The 18,226-nt window shown below is 39.9% G+C and overlaps 1 protein-coding gene across 2 annotated transcripts in view; it reads right to left on the minus strand.

Moving 5' to 3' along the window:
• The window catches only part of LOC135338456 (uncharacterized), a 55,175-nt gene extending 47,329 nt beyond the window's left edge, over positions 1-7,846 (minus strand). Inside the window, exons 1-4 of one of the 2 annotated variants that reach the window (XM_064534593.1) lie at positions 6,949-7,846; positions 3,126-3,197; positions 2,899-2,985; positions 835-939 (exon numbers count right to left, since the gene is read on the minus strand). In XM_064534593.1, coding sequence (XP_064390663.1) covers positions 835-939; positions 2,899-2,985; positions 3,126-3,197; positions 6,949-6,973 — 289 coding nt within the window. In that variant the 5' untranslated portion in view covers positions 6,974-7,846. The remainder of the gene's footprint in view (positions 1-834; positions 940-2,898; positions 2,986-3,125; positions 3,198-6,948) is intronic. The other variant, XM_064534592.1, reaches the window with a different exon arrangement.
• Between the last annotated feature and the right edge of the window lie 10,380 nt (positions 7,847-18,226).

An 18,226-nucleotide genomic window follows, 5' to 3' on the forward strand; every position in this document is an offset into this window, starting at 1 on the left:
AAGAATTCTGTACTATACAATGGTTCTGCATGGTGTGGTACTCTAGTCTTGCATTGCTGTTAGATAATCCTCAGTACCTGTATACGTGCATATGTATAGCTCTCATTATTGATCTCTAGTCGCTATGTACAGTACGGCTACAGCAGCATTAAATAGAATTAACATGCAGTTTAAAGGTCAACTGCGAAGTAGCTAAGGTAGGTGAACTATCAAGCAGCGAAGGTAGGTGAACTATTAAGTAGCTAAGGTAGGCGAACTATCAAGTAGAACTACCCAGTAGCTAAGGTAGGCGAACTACCCAGTAGCTAAGGTAGGCGAAGTATCAAGTAGCTAAGGTGAACTAATAGTAACGCTCAGGGCCACCGTATATATAGCTAGCTGCGTGCAGAGCTGCATGGGTATAGCTATGACAATGGTTGCATGAATAAGAAAAAACGCGTATCTATAATACGTACTACGGACGTATCACTGGGCAAAAAGCTAAATTTCCTGAGATGTACAGGACAGGGCGCAATTTCCTGCACCGATCCTGAAGTTTTGCAGGATAGGTGTACGGAAGTCTACAGGAAATTGTGCCCTATACTGCTACAGGACGGGTCAGGAAATGTGATGTTCTTCGAGAAAGTGCAGGATTTCAGGCCTGCACTGTAGCAGGAAATTTAACTTTTCGTCCAGTGTATATATATACTACGTAAACGAAACGGGTATTTTATATTGGCTGCTACTGTAAAGTATCATTTGAGACGTACACGCAATGGGTTTTAATTGGGATATAGAAAGGTCAAGTGATTATGTCATTACTGTGCATGCATGCAAATAAGTATACTAACTTACTATTGATATCCACATTGCACTCGGTGATGAGGTACTTGATAGTGTCCAGCTTCCCCTCTCTGATTGCCACTCCCAGTGGAGTTAGTCCATCACTGGTCACAGCTCCTATAGTGGTGAGTCAGGACAGTGTCAGGAATGCACAACACATTGTCTCAGAAACCATAACTAATGAACGTCACTAACAACTATTGCCTGAACACCTCTACATGTCCCATACTGCATCTACCCAACTATATACCCACAGTATAAGTGGTGTGTATATTATAATAATATTATACTCAATACATAGCCTCGTTCCCAGGCCTTACTTTTTTTGCTGTTAACTGTTCATCCAGATCCATTAAAGACATAGTGAGGCAGCAAAGAAAGAAATGGGCGTACAGTTAAGAAAAGTAAGGCCTGGTTTGGGAAATCGCGTGAATCACAAGGATTTTTATGAACGTGGGCGATATGTAGCCCACAATGTCGTGACGTAAGGTATTCTCCCACGCATTCAGAGTTAAATAAGACCATAGATATAAGAAGGAGAGGGATGGGAAACGGAGCACGTGCGCACAATCACTTCTGTGTAATGCCAAAGGTTGATCCGCGTTTCGGCTCAAGACACCCTGCCAACCCAGCGGGAAATGTTATTACTATCATTCACAGCTCCCCACTGGGACTCTTAGTACTGTGCTGAGCATCCACACCTACTGCAGTGTGCATCATATAGAAGCGTTGTGTATCTCACCAAGAGCTTGAAAACTTTCAAAGGCAGTTTTTTGAGTGTTGTATTATCGTTTCGGCTCTATCTAGTGGCTTTGTGTACCTTCTACAAGGAGAGGCTGTGACTATAGCCCAAAATATTAATGATTCCCTCTTTCTTAAGTAGCTGGGCATTGTATGCAAGTAAAATCAAAGCCACTTGGCTTTAGGTTGGTAAGTAATGTTCATTTTTGTCTTAGTCAGCTGGTTTTTAAAAGTAGACTTTTTGTGTACCCATTTAGAAAGTTACATCGATGATTGAATATAGGTAAATGTCTCTTTGTATTCATTGATAGTTGGTTCATCGTATCGGCACAGTAATTTACGACAGAACTTTGCTACATTTCCATAATTCTCTATCATGTCTGTGACTGTACTGGAATACTCAACGGTACAGACAGAGCTCCTCTCAAGAATTTGCCTGTCCAAGCTGCTTTTTACTGCTAGGAGGGTCTCACTAACTATTTCTGCTACCTTGTTGTGACTGTTCCACTAGCCATCTAATACATGGAGCTCAGTAGCTAGTTTATAGCCTAGTACTAGCTAAAAGCATGGGTTGGAGGAAATAAAGAAGAAAACATTGACCGAAACGCGGATCGTCAATGCTATTTACGTAGTGTTTCCCATCCCTCTCCTCTTATATCTATGATAAGACTGTATACTGAGACAACCACCAAGCTCAAGCTGTGCTGCAAGTCAGATCAGAGAACCAGCGTGGCCATGTAGCTACCTGCTATATGATAATGATGACTAGGCTATTCTTGATCTATACTATATAGACTATATATATATACCATGTAGAAAGACACAAGAAAAGGTGATAGAATCTGAACACACAATCTAGACTAGTAGATCATCTAGCTAAGCCTAAGCTATAGTGCTTGCAAACTTCCAGTTCCAAGTCCATGTCCAGCTTGCTGCAGGCAAAGTTTTATTAGTCATAGATCTCTGCGTGGACAGTCCAACATCTCTAGCTCAGCATGCCCATGCTCATTTTCACCCTTCTACCACCGTTCTACCCTCATGCGACTTCCCGATACAGGCTCTCCTTTTTCCTAACTCTATACGTCTATTTCTTTCTTTATTCCTCCAATTAATATCTCATTGAACAATTAATACAGTATTTTATCTTATTGTGATAAAGAAAAGAAAAAGGAGAGCCTGTGTAGAGGCTACTCAAGGCATACACAATGAGTTATGGGGGCCTAACATTGCATAAGGTATATAAGATATCATTTGAGACATACACAATTAATGGGTAGGTAGAAAGGTAAAGTGATGCATGCCATTAGCAATCAGCGTACAAAGATATTCCCTCACCATTGACATCCACATTGCACTGATTGATCAGATAACGGACAATTGCAGTGTACCCAAACTTGCAAGCAAAGAGAAGTCGATTGTTCTCTGGAAAAAACGATAAAAAGTGGTTATTATATGAAGCACTAGACCCTTGTGAAGGGTGGATTAATACTATAACAAAAGGAGCATCTGTTGCTAGTCATTAAATGACCGCCACTCAGTGTACACCTAATAATGAATCTCACCGTTAACTTTGGTGGTTACATCACCTTTATCTTTCAGTGTCAGCTCTAGGATACGAACTACTAGTGCAGAATCTGAGGTGAGAACAACAATTGCACTGTGAATATACTACGCTAATAAATATGCATGCATGATAGAATGTTCAGCGCAAAATGGATCACAGTCTACTGGATATGGTCACAAGAGCAAGGGCTTACGGCTTAATTGATAACCTCATAATTATACAAATTAACAAGCCTATACTGCATGTATGATTCTACATCAGGGTCTCACATCAGGGTCTCTGAATTAAGTACAATCACTTCAATATACCAGTCGTCATAAATTGCTAGCTTGATCAGACCTGAAGTGCAGCCATGCCTCCTCCGTATATATATACTGTAGTTCTGGCTGCCTCAAGCTAGGTTTTTAATGTACGTTTATTACGGCCGGATATGACGTTTCGGGTGTGATTTGAAGTATGAAAGTTTAAATAAAGAGCATAACAATTTGAGACAAAGTCACAAATTAGTTATTAGATTCGAGGTTAACCTGTACAGTCCCAATTAACCGAATAGCCGCGGTTATGATTTCATACCGCCCACCTCGGAACCAAAATCTAGTCAAATCGCTTGTTACTCGAGACTTTTCTTCTGCTCATAATTATATCTAAGAATTGCCGACAAACACTCAATGCCTATAGATGCATGTATATACACTTTACATGTGTAATAGAATTTTGATCATCAGAACGTCCATCCTCTCTAACCACCACATGGGTTTCCGTACACTCTTGTTATAATTATTACTATGATAATACACAAATTGAATACGAGGCCTTATCAAGATCAAGCTAATAATTATTATTGGACAAACTTGATTACTAATAGCTCTCAAGCTTATAGGGGGTGTTTCAGCACCCTGAGTCCCTAGCTGGATACGAATGCACATAATCAAGCAATGATAATCAGCTAACGTAACCAACAAGTATATTGCCTTTTTATAACACGTATTATATTATAGCCTCCTTGGCCAATACAACAAAATTGAGGGGAGGGGTAATTTTTGCCCATTTTGTAATGACACTTTCGGAGATTTATTATTAGCAGTTGCTTTTCTGCACATGCATGTTGACATGAGTATCTACCAAGGTATTGTCAAGGAGAATAACTCATCCGCCAGGCCTGTATCAAGTACGTGCATGTGTGTTTGGAAAGGGGGTAGTAAGCACAAGGCTAACTGGGTTGGATGGAACCTCGTCCGATGAAGCATAAAATTGACTCAAACGGAATGCACATTATTTTGGTTTTATGATAATACAGTGTACATGCATCTAGTTTACTTATAGTTCATCCGAAAAGACGAAAATTACGTAAAATTATTATATGAGGCTGCTCAGTGCATGGGTAGCTAGCTGAAGATCAGAGTATAATCCTGACTGTACATGCAACATAACATAATAATTACATAATTATTGCTAAATCATTAGGCTATCGTTGTACAGAGAAGGTTGGACGCGCGTCATCCACCGTCAGGTTTTATCACGTGCGCTCAATTAAAATGGCCGATTAGGCACCATTAGGCACCTCAATGCTCCACTGTTTTGTAGGTTGTACAGAGACACTGCAAGTAGCCAGAAATGGTCTAGGAGCATTCCCACCGCCCCTCTCACCTTCCCTACACTGCTGAAAAGATTCCAAGATAGATCTAGACTAGTATTTAGATTTTTTTTACACTTTTCCAATTTTTTTAACTGGATTATGATCTATATGAGCAGAGGAGGTCAGAGCACCATTGATCTGTTTCTCTTTAGCGTTCTCTAGCTCTTACTTGCACTGATAAGCTTTTAAATTCTCACCTTTGACCTCAAAGGAATTCTATAAAGGTTTATAATTATCACATGACTGAAGGCGTCATGATGATTCGTGTCCAACCTCCTCTGATCGTCGTATTGAGCCTTTAACCCTTTCCCCGTTTTAATTAAAACAAGAAAATAAATAAAAACAATTTTCTAAAAATTCAAAAATAAATTATAATAATTATCATGAACTATACATTGAAATGACTTGTAACAGGTAGCGCATATACAGGGCCATAAGCATCGATATTGTCACTGTCTAGCTTCCCTAGAATCTCACTGAGGTTGTACTACAAGGATAATATGGTATTCTTTGCAAGTTTAGTTTGTCAGAAATATAGGCTTAGCTAGAGTGTGAGCTGTCTTGTGCAAAGGAAGAAGGAGCATCACTCTTGTGAAAGAACAGACCTAGGTTCTCAAGTTTCTGCTATCAGTTGGCTACCTTTGATTGACTACACAATTTAATACAAGCGCTTAATTGATTGCCAGATACGCTTGGTAGAGTTTATCCTCAGACTCCGGCCATCGATCTCTTGTATAATATGCTCAGGGGTGTCCAAAAGTGGCTGGGCCTGGGATGTATTAATTGTCAAGGTGAGCGATATAAATCAATAATACCCTTTTATCATTGGAAATTGTACACTATAGCCTGCACCTATAGCCCAATCCTTGTTATCTGGATCAAGATATGACATTACGGCACTGGCACTGGTGTTGTGTTAGCCTCCTTCACCGGCCTTTAAGGAAGCGGCCTGGGATCGAGGCTAGTTTTGTGTGGACCATCACTGTGATGAATTTAAGTTCATACTAATTTGTATACAGGAGCAAAATGGAACCTTCCCCTCCAACCCCCGTTGTACTCTTCCTAGCTGATGGGTGCGAACTCATTGAAAGAGGATGCCCCAGTGCCACTCGTATTCTTCCCAAGGGGTCCGATCTTATAAAACTACCTGCACTAAAACTACTGACGTGGAATGGCTCTTTCAACACTTGTGGTTGCTATCCTGACCAGTGACGTCAGGATTCTACTGTTTCTTGATGCACTGTGAACACACAATCTTTGTTATGCCACCTGAAGGCTTAGCAGGCATATCCAACGCAGTATTTATTAAGTCTTTCTGGAAGCTCTTGTTTGAGATCTTCGCTTCTAAACATCTGCATTTATTATGGATGCAGCTGTGTAGTACACTCTACAGATAACAGTATTAATTTCTAGTGTCATTATATCACTGTATTATTAGCCAACTGTGATGAACTGAAGATTTTACATAATTATGTAGCATTCCTCTTGATACTAGGCCGAGGAGGCGACCTAGCGTTCAATTGGAGACGGATCGGCCTGGGATCGAGGCTAGTACAGTGTACATAAATTGCAGACCGCGGTCATCCTGTGAATATCATTATAAACGAATTTTGTATGTAGTGCAGCAGCAGGAGAGCTATAGGTTGAGCCAGAAAGAGCTAAAATGAATAGCTAGATCTTTGATGGATGTTGGTATACATCATGGAAGAGACTGTCATCGGTGAGGTACTAAAATAGGAGCATATCCATGTACAGAGAAAGTTTGCTAGACTTAGACTAACACATACTAGGCGTTTTGTTTTTGCAGTAGGGAGTCTTACTGGGGTTCTTAGAAGAGAGAGTTTACTACCAGGCCTATAGCTAGCTGTAGCTTTTATTGACCTATATATGCTTGGTAAAAGTGCACTGTCAGCTCAATTAGCACTCGCCCGCAGACCCACTTAGTGGTTTTGCATAATTATAAGGTCATGCTTTGCAAACTTCCACGAGATGCGATTCCCGAGGTAAGACGCTCCTTCTGTAATGTGCTCCTGGGAATCGAGGCATACTGTACATACCAGTAGGTTAGCAAGGTGTTCAATAATACCGAGAAATGTACAACCTACTTAATTGTTAGTATTTGACAACCCGGTATATACAGCATAATTATGCACAAAATAATATTATTACAATACTAACTAATTACCATTGACAGCCACATTGCATTTCATGATGAGGAACTTTATGATGTGCAGGTGCCCCCCTCTGACTGCCAGTCCCAGTGGAGTTAGTCCATCCCTGGTCACAGCTCCTATATAGTGAGTATGTCAGGAATTAGCCTCGAATCCAGGCTGATTAAAATACGGCCTGCATGGCCATGGTATCTATAATTATTGCATGTGTAATTAATCATAATTATATAGGTGTGGCCCGTCCACGCCCATGTACTACCGTATAGCGCAACATTTTCGAGGGGCTTAATTTTCGCGGATTTTGTGGGTTAGCAATCCTATACATGAAAATTAAGTCCACGAAAATTGTACTATTGAGAAGGCTTAGTTATTTATTTGCACATTATAGTCTGAAACCAGAAGGCTCTCTTCTATATATACCTCTATAATGGTCGTACGTTCGGATGTTTGAACTTGGTTTCTGTACAGACCATGGAAAATCTTTGAATTTGTGCTTCCAACTTAACTACGACCATACGACCATTGTAGAGGTAGCCTCTTCTGGCTTCAGAATCGTGTGCAAGCCTTCTCGACAACGGAATAGAGCTAGGGCATAGACAAAAATTAATATTTGAACTTAGTAAACGAACTATTATTATATACTTCACGGTATAATTAATTTTACAAAGGTTTCCTAACGTAGAACAAATCCTCAGATTCTAGGGAACTCAGTTTGTGCATGTGCACTATCACCCATGCAATAGATACCAAGTCGTATTTTAATTGGCCTGATCTCGAGGCTATAGTCAGGAATGTACAGCACATTGTCTTAGAAACCATAACCAATGAAAACACCGCGGGTGCTGATGCCTCGTGGAGGACAGTAGTAGATCTAAATGTAAAAGCGGAAAATGATCCACCATGATCAGTGCTATAATTATAGTATGCCAGGGACTTCTATATAATTATGGAAGTACGAACAGTCAACTAGCTAACCTAGGCTAACCTGAACACTCCTTTGGCAGTTGGTGCATCAAAACAACATGCAGGTACAATCATAGCCTCGATTCCAAGCCGCTGAGAAAGGCGGCCTGGTATACACTGTTTACGCATGCGCCAGAATTACCAAGAATCTTGGTAATCGTAAATTGCAGTATATTTACCAGTATTCTTATTCCACATTAGTTGTAAAACATTGATATCCGTTTCATTTATAATGATGTCATTGAAAAAAAGAAATCTAGTCCAAGTTGTGTAATGGCTGCTACCTTCTCTTCTGCTCTTGTGTACGCGTTATCCTGTGTTGGAATACCAGGTCTAGTCTTGAAAGACAAGCAGCTGGAGGCGATGAAGTGTCTGTACGCTGGTGTTTATGTGGGTACCGTACCGACCGGCTATGGCAAGTCCCAGAGCAAGTCCATCTGCTTTCCAGACACTCCCTTTCTTGATTGATGTGAAGCTTGACAGGACCAGTGCACCTCTCTCTGAAAGAAGTGTTGTGATGGTGATTTCTCCTCTTGTTTCTCTGAGTGAAGCCATCTTCAAAGTGTTGGTGTGTCTGTTCGACGTTCAGTGCCATTCTCTCTGGAAGGAAGTATTGTTGTGACATTTGCCGAAAATTGGTCACAGAGTAAGTACGTAGTATCTGATCTGAGAACTGTGTGGCCTGAATGTGTTTACAATCCGAGGGACTTGTGTGTATCCGATCCGAGGGACTTGTTGCTTGAGTGTGTATTAATGGATAGTGCTTTCAATGGTAAATCTATTGTGTAAATCAATAAGTAGTCCTCACATTATGTTACGTCACAGCCACTGTACTTATCCACATTTATTTTTTACCCACAGGTTTAACTAATTTCTTATGAGATTAACTTGTCGCCTGAGTGTGTATCCGATCCAAGCCTCAAGTTAATGAATAAATCTACAGAGCTGATGTTTTACTTAGCTGTCTCTGTCTACAGTATATGCAGAGAGGTAGCCTCTTCTTTTTCTTTTTTCTGTTCTTTATCCACAATAACTGTTTTAACGTTCCATGATATAAATACGGTAAATAATAAATTAATTGTCCACCCACGCGCCAACAGTAAATACTAGGCGCACTATTCAAGGGGCTGGAGTCGAGGCTAGTACAATCATTGAATCAAAATTTATTACAATAGCCATAAAACTGATAAAATAGCTAGCTGGTAGCTATAGTAAAGCCACAATAGCTATACTGAAAGGGGGGATCCGTGGCACCCTGGGATCTCCCCCTGGATCCGCCACTGCATGCTATGGTGTTGTCGAGAAGGTTTGCACACTAGTCTGAAACTACTTTTATGATTGTTTGATGGTCGTGATTTGGTTTTTACAAATGAAAGCTTCTTCTGGCTTCAAACTAGTGTGTCGACAACACCATAGAGGGCCACAGCTAGCCAGCAAGTCTTCTTGACAACGCGATAGAGAGCATATTATTATTAAGCCACAGTTTCACAGGAGACAAGTATTTGTTAAAATTAATACAGAAAGAAACTATATATAATATTATAATATTATGTGACAGGGCCTAGGAAAACAACCCTAAACGCAGGTATACCCGAGTTTATTTTATTGTTGAATCGGATAAAGCGTTCTCTAAGCTTCAAAATGATACCAAGATCGACCTCCTAGCTATTTTCTATCCGGAGATATGTTCGAGGGAACGCTACGAAGTATTGCAACTTGAGCAGATGACGCTCAAACGCCATGAATAATTGAAGTTCAATTATTGATTTCCGGGCACTTCCGATCAATACTGCTGCTCAACCTCATGGCAGGAGACAGCTTCAGAAGCCATGAAACCTATTGTTCCTATTGCACAAAAGAAATATACAGAACAATACCTACAGTTCACTACTTAAGTCATCATGTTTTGTTGTTGCACCAGTTGTATAGTACCTCCATAAGGCTCCACTTTTCTTATATCTACGCAATTCCACCAACTTTTAAAATGACTGCCCACTCAGGTGTATTAAGGACTGGGACTGGCAGTATTTACACATAATTTTGCTCGTTTTAGTTAGCCATGATGACTGACAAATATTGTTGATTGTATTAAAATTGATGATTATTTTGAAACTTATACATTAGTAGAACATAATGCTACTACATAAACCACGCCCACATAATTAATTATTAATTAGCAGCACAACAAAATGCAGTAGTAGAACAGTACAAATCACTTTAAACGGTGTAGAAAACACCAGTTCTCAAAACTTCTAAGTACTTAATCATAACGAGAGTTAAAGGTAGTAAGAGTACCTACTGGGAGAGAATGATAAATTGAAGCTAAGCAGAGATAATTTACAAAACATGGAATATAAAGCTTTCACAAAGACAGTCTCAGGCAGTTAACTCACTTTGGGTAGAACACTCCGATTTCTCCTAGGATTATGTGATAGACTAATGTTATGATAGCATTCTTGACACAAATCTGCACTCTAAAGCCAGCCTTAAGATGACCGTTCAGAGGCAAACAGCTAAAGAACTTGTTAGTGCTGACTTCAGCAAAAAAGAAGCTACATACAAATCAGTCTCACGTGAGCTCACACTGAAGCGGTATTATTCTTAAAGAGCAGCTGAATAATTATTGTGCAGGCACTGAAGCTTCAATAAACTCACTCTCAACAATTGATAGCAGTAAGTTATTAATTAATACATAATAATTACTGAATACATAATTACACGAATACAATTGTACACTAAATTGAAACAGCTACTTAATAATTAATTAATTATTCTTTAGTATTGATATCGACGAGTTCTTGATCTGACTGTCCTCTCATCTCCTCTCTGCATCTTCAGTAAGTGACATCCTGTCCAAACTGTGTGCATGCATGGGTGAAAATATTATAATTATTTTGTGCATACAATACAATCACAAAATCACGATAATGTTTAATTATTAACAGGCACTTGCAACTGCAATGGCTAAACAACCTATTCCTAAACAACCTCTTCCACTAGCATTTAATTGTGGTTACGCTCGCACAGCAATACGAACACTGACGTTAACTAGCAAGGCTAACCACAAGGGAGTGGTACACAAAGATAAACAAAAAACCGACTTCAAGAAACTTTTTGACATACCTACCTACCAACTCCACAGTACACTCCTCAATACACCGGAAGACAAAAACCGGTCTTATTTTGATAAAATGTGTGAAAAAGTGCACAAGCTATTTTCCAGAAGTTGGAATCCAGCAATTAATCGTGTAAAGTATACGAACAAGTTCTCAATGGACAACTGGAAAGCTTTAGACGATTCTGAGAAAGCCGCTCACACTCTAGCTAATTGTAAAGCATGCTTCACGAAGCATGAAAACCTTCAGAGGTCATTTCCTGCCAAGCCCGTGTACTGCATACCACCACCACTTCTAGTACTAGATGTATCTGACCAACCACAGACCAAACGGCAGGAAAAGAAGATAGGACGACAGGTACTACAAGAGCTCGACACAACCTGGAAAAAACGATTTGGTCGAAAAATAACACCAGCTCTGCCTACGATGATGCCAGAAGCAAATTTAACACGCAAGGTTCCTAAATTAGTGAAAAAAAAGGAAGATCGAACAAGAAAACGAACCTTCGTAACCCAGGTTAATAAACAGTTTGCTAAGAATGCCACAATGACCCTACTTGCAGAAGCAGAATCAATTTCTAGCTATAAAAGGAAGAGACTATCATACTCATTTGAGACACCACCGGCACCCAAACGGCAAAAAACACATTCCCCAAACGAGGATAATTTAACTTTGGATATGAACAAAGTCATTGAAACTTTAAACAATTTTCCATCAAGTGAGAAAATTAACTGGTCGGGCATGGCTAGAAAGTTGGGAATAACGCAGCCAAATGGAGGTCAAGTACTTAAAGAAATTGCACAAAGACATGGTATAGACACATCAAGGCTAGAGCATTCCAGTGAAACCACACCACGAACAAGGCGTAGCAAAGCTAAGCTACAAGGGAGAGAAATTTCAATGCCATGCCTCCCAACCCAAGAGATCATCAAAGATGAAAAAAAACATCTCATTGATTCTGGCGAACTATCTATAGGAGTACCATGCACTCCGTACGTACTTTCGAAGTCCATAGTTAACACTGAAGGAAACATCGAAATAAAAAAGGTTGAATTTAATGGACGCAAAATCCCTCTAACAGAACTTAGAAAAAGCCTACTAAAGAAACAAGAGACTTATATGCGAGTGACAACCTCTGATGTTAATAAGATGACAAAAGAACAGATACTGACCTTTATGGATACAGTTCATCACACACAGCACCCGGATACACCTCTCGACAAGCTCCAAACTGAACTAAAGTCTATTCAACAGACCAGAACACTTGCTATTTGGCACGACCATTCAACAATTCTACAGACTGGCTACATTCTATTTGCGGTATGGGTAGTCTATGATTTAGCAGTATTCTTTACAGAAGCAGAGTACAAAGCAAAGACAGGAAAAAAGGTTGACAATATCCAAGCATTAATTGAAGAACCCGAGATATACATGATAGCACCTAGCAGCTCATCCCCTGTTCACCAACTAGCTTTAATTGGTGATCGCATAGAGTGCCTACATGAGTTGGCCTCACCCATTAAAACCAGCAAAGGCTTGGAAATCAAAGACAAGCTACGTTTCTTTTGTGGTGACAAGCCAGCTCAACAATTTGAAAGAGGAACTCAGATTGGCGGTACATATAAATGTGGGGGGTGTGGTTGTAAGGATCATATGATGCAAAATCTTCCTCATGCTCTTGCACAACCTTGGCGACCCTTAGCATACCTACAAACACTGGTCACGGCTGGAAAATATGGGAGGACACCTGGCTTATTAAAACCTATGGACTCTCTCAAGGTGAATGAGCTAAGAGAAGAGCTTCAAACCAGGGGTTTTAAGGGAACCACAGAGAATCTGAAACCTGAACTTCAAGAAAAACTGTCATCCACCTTACGAGGTGCACAAAGGGTACCCACCCTCTTAACACTTGACCCAATGCAATCACTATCAAACATCAACCTTGAAGACTACGAAGTTCTTGATTGCGAGCCTCTTCACGATATAAAAGGACACCTTCACAACCTCCTCCCAGAAATACCACCCCTCTTACAGGAACCACTGAAAAAAGAGTGTGAACAAATTCTACAAACTACGATACCCAAGCAAAGCGTCAGTGGAGCCGTACTTCGCTCAGCAGCCATTAAATTACTGCTTAAGCTGCTGAAAGCTAAAGTGGATAAGCGTGTGTTAGCATTGGTTGAGACAATTGTAAGGATTTCAGAAATCCTTTACATGAGAGAATCAAAACGTAGCCCAAAGACTGTACTACGACTATACAACTGCACCTGGCTTCACCATGAACTGTGCAATGAACTACTACCCTCTCCAAAGTTTCAGACCCTACACCACCTGTTCGGTATCTACCTACATGCTCTAACAATTCATGCTCCAATTCAACACCAGACTATGTCTCTTTTGTCTGTAAATGCAGAGAACCAGGAGCGCCTTTTCAGTCAAGCTAAACGAGTCAGCCTTCGCTCAACAAACAGAAAAACAGAAAACGTTTTACCGACTATTCTCATCAGCATTCAGGCTAGACAAAAAATGGATGACCACAAGCCTATAGCAACTAAACAAGAGGGAATAGTCAGGTCTGTGTCATCAAAGCTACCACTGTACAAGGGAACCAGTATTGACAAAGAATTTGTTACTAAACACCTAACCAGTTGGCAAGCGCACTTAAAACGCATTAGTACCTTCCTCGAACCTGGAAAAGGCACCTGGTGGCATGAAAGCAATGAAGCCTTCTTATTTCATGATTCAGACGATGACATGAATTATCGACAAGAGGGGCCAAGTCTAATGCATTTTCGAAGTGCAACACAACCTAAAGTAGAGTGCGAATCACTCAAAGCTTGGGAGAAAATTTTGCACAACAAGGTGGTTTTGCCAACACCTTCGATAAGAGTCTATGACGACAATGGCGACTACACGGGCACTAGACTATTCACAACAAGTGACACAAACCCAAACAGCTCAATAACATTTCCAGAGCTAACAGAATCAGAGTATGACACTATCACTCAAAATGAAGAAACAAAACAACAGAACACCGAAGCTTCACTTCAAGAGTTTGATTCAAATCAACAGTGGAGTAACTCATCACCTATTGCTCCTTCGCTGGCTACAGATACATACCACGAAGAAGACCCACAAGATGTAGAGGGAAGCTTAATAGACATGAATTTACATATTACAAGTAATATGGATAGTGACCCTGAGCCAATCCCTCCGACGCTTACTTTACAGACAAAAGCTGCCAAGGCAATACTGAGAGTGACTGGGCCCAATAACAACTTAGTCGAGCTCGACTTTCTACGTCACAAATTAAAGTGCAACAAAGCACTTAAAAAACAGCCTTCTGAGACTGACAAAGAAGAGTATGCAATGCTTCTCAAACAACTCCATGATATGGTAAACTCAAGCATTAAACAGGCAATACAAGCTATCAGAGACTATGAAACAACCCACTACCACAAGTACAATATTTTTCCTGATCAAACTAAAGAAGAGTACAAACAACTACGAAAAAAGCTTGATAATGCAAGGAACATATACTCTATTTGGAGCACTTTCAAAATTACATAACTCTTGCATGCTTATTACTGTTAATGTTATCATTAATTATGATTACTCAATTAACCAAAAACCCTACAACATGTTTACAGAGGATTTCAGGCTGGTTGGCAGAAGTTAAAAGTTGGAAGTGCAGTCAACCATGACCACTAATTGAAGAAACATACAAGTGTGTGGTCATGGGTTGAGTCTGCCAACCAACTTGAAATCCTCTGTACTACGTACAAGTCATAATTACTATAATTTACTTATCACACAGTTGAAATCCAGCCATAAAAACATAAATAATTATTATTACAGGCACATACATGTATATCCCTGTATACAAGCCAACAAGCTAGCCTAAGCCATTATGACTTGGGGTGCAGGGAAAGAATAATGTCTAACACAGTACATCTCACAGAAAAACACAAGCTAGCCATAAGGAAGAGGGTAATGTGAATACTACATGTGCACATGTAGTATTCACATCAGCTATTCCTGGTTATAGGAGCACGATCTAGATTTAGATTCATGTCTTCACGTTACAACAAAATTAATTATCATGCAATCAGCACCACAGTATTCAGAAACTACACACAACAAGCCAGGTATAGATAATATCAAGGGCATATAAAAAGAGAGAGGGAATGCAACTGACTATCAACCCTACGTGCGAGCAAAAACAACGCAACAGACCAGTTATACTGCACACAGGATATTACTGTACTTTTCTACCGTCCCCCCCCCCCCCCCCTTTAGTTTTTGCTTGCAAGCTGTTGCATGCCCTCTCTCTTTTTATACGCCCTTGATAATATGTAGCTATGCAATGGAAGCTCTACACAACACAAGCACATCAATTGCAATGTAAAGTAAACATAAATACACGCATAATTATAGGCACAGATATAATTATGAAGTTTAAATGGAGCTATAATTATAACCAGAAACTGCACACACTGTGGAAGTGAACTTTAAATGTACAGGCGAATGACATCTATATGTATCAAAGCAAAGTCTTACTACGTACCTAACCTGAAAACTCACATAAATTACACACAATCACACACACACTTACCTGAAGGCTGAAGCAGTGCCCGTCAACCACCACCATTCGTAGCCATCCTCAGGAGTAATCTATTGGCACTATAGGGACACGGTCACCTCTGCAAAACAAAAGGACTCACTTTTTGCCAAGAGTTTTCCACACATAGCTTTTTTCTCAGCTATACAGGGATCAACTGGCATATGCATGTACTGGATGTTAATTTAGTAGGCGTGGGCAGGGAGGGGTTCGAGTTAGCTATAAAAGATGTTTAATATTTAGGGCGTTTCTACATCTGGTTAACATCCGGTGCAGTACAAGCCTGATAATCCCTATAATTATGCTCCAGTAGCTATCTCAGTACAGTCAGCTAGCTAGCTAAGAACAACAACAACCTAAAAATAATTATAATTGCGATTTACACAGCGTTAATATAATACCTTAAAATGATATTTCTCTGCATTTTTGCTTGGTTGACATCTCGGCTAGAAGGATGGAAATCCAGATAGAGTAGCCTGTGACACAAGACAAGTTAGTTGAACAACTATAATAATAAAGTAATAGCACGATTGTTATTATTTATTTATTATTTTAATATTTATACACACTCTAAGCTTACCTCATGAGTGATCGTTCTCTGCTACCTTTCTTCGTTGACTAATGGGTAACAGAGTTGACAATTAATCCAGATAGGCTGGAATAGCTAGCTAGCTAGCTAGCTCCTTTACAAAAACGTGGTCTTGACATGATCGCAGAGACTAGATCGTATACAGGATTTCTTCCGTGCAAGTGGGAGGTTCTAATTTCATACGTAGCCCGAAACCATGGTGATCGCGTGGGCGTAGCCTCCCTCCTCACCCGACTTTACCCTATTGAAACGGTAGTGCAGCGTTATAATAGAGCAAATTCGAGCAGAAAAGAGGCGGCGCTGCTTATTAGCTGATTCAGCAATAATTGAAAGTCCCAGTCCTTAATACACCTGAGCAGCAATGTCACATGGCACGTGCGTGGCTGTGATACAGTGCAAGTGTATATAATTATAGTATAACCTTCAACTCTCCATTCTCATCTCAGGTAATGTATGCTATAAGTACAATAATTATTATGTTAGATGTATGCACTGGCTAGATCGACCATACTAGACACTGTGTTAGGCCTCCATATACTCTTGCAACACCAGGGCTTCATAGAGGGGGGGGGGAATGAGCGCCCCCCCTGGCATTTGTATTGAAAATATGGGCCATAACGCACTGTGTTACGGCCTGTTACACACCAACCAAACAAAGAGTGTTTTATAACAACAATAATGAGTTCTTTACAAAGCTACTTTAATTAAACCGCTATTCTTCTATATACTCTTTCTGTTCCATACGTCCACAACTTCTTCTTCGAAGTCACTATAATTATCTGTATAAGTACAGAGGGCGATTCAATTAAGAGCGACCTTCATTAATAGTGAGAAAGGCTTGTGTCGCTCAGGCTATGGCTTTTATCTATAGTGCCATTCAACCTAGGCAATTGGATTTCTGCATTTTTTATGACATTCCACAATACTATTAGTACTTAATAACTCTATAAGAATGAATTAAGATGTGATGCACGACAGTCTCTATCCCCCAAGATACGGATAATCGCCGAGCCTCCCATTTTTCTGAAATGTTGATTTTCTCCCCCCTGTCAATTTTTTTCTGTATAAAGGCCTGAACAATGCTCTTCAAAGTACATCTATATACATGCAGTAAACATGGCTGTCATTATTTTTATCATAATTATAATTCCAGTCCTGTCTTCTCTTCTCTGCTTCTTGACATTCCTTTTAGGCATTTTTTCACATTTTCGAAACGTATAATACTTCTGTACTGAAGAAATAAAGGGAATCGAACTAAAAAACTAATTTTGCACTGTGAAACATTGTGAACGTATATGATTGGCAGGAAAAGCATGAAAAGCGTAGAAACAAGAAATTCGGCGAGTGCAACTCCAATCCGTTACAACGTGATAAATATTGGCTGAGTCCAAGGTCTCTGGTTTTGAGATTCGAAGGCCTGAGGCTGTAGCATCCCAAGCATAATTATAGCGAGGGTGCTACTAAGGGCATATAACTGATTTAGAATAGTGCTAAGCATTAAGCAAGCTAGGCTATAATTTTAAAGAAGACTCTGAAACCAAGAGTTTCTACAAGCCTCAAGCAACGTTAAAGCTTCGCTCTGGCTAGTCTACATAAAAAAAATCACATTGAAGGTATGCAGTTTCGTTTTTTTTCTCTTCAGGGGAGGCCAGTGAAGGAGGCTATACCGTACCCTCGAGAAAATACGCCCAGCAAGAAGTCTAGGCTTATTAGAGTCCTGACTGGGCGTTTAATCGCGAACGGCGAGTTTTCATTCAAATATACGTCCACTCGCGGCCTCAAATCCAGGTTTACACTACGCTCTATGACAAATCTTATTGTATTTTCATTTTAATACATAGTATAAACATTTTTATTGACAACAATGTTATAAACTAATGCATGAATAATAATTATGATTAAAGCATGACAAGAGAATGAACATGAAGAAGTGAACTCTGACTCTATTCCTCTATTCAATGCTTGCCGATGTCAGATGTAGCAGAAACTTCCCAAAGGATATG

Source organism: Halichondria panicea, chromosome 7 (genome assembly GCF_963675165.1).
Source record: "Halichondria panicea chromosome 7, odHalPani1.1, whole genome shotgun sequence".
Classification (NCBI taxonomy): domain Eukaryota; kingdom Metazoa; phylum Porifera; class Demospongiae; order Suberitida; family Halichondriidae; genus Halichondria; species Halichondria panicea.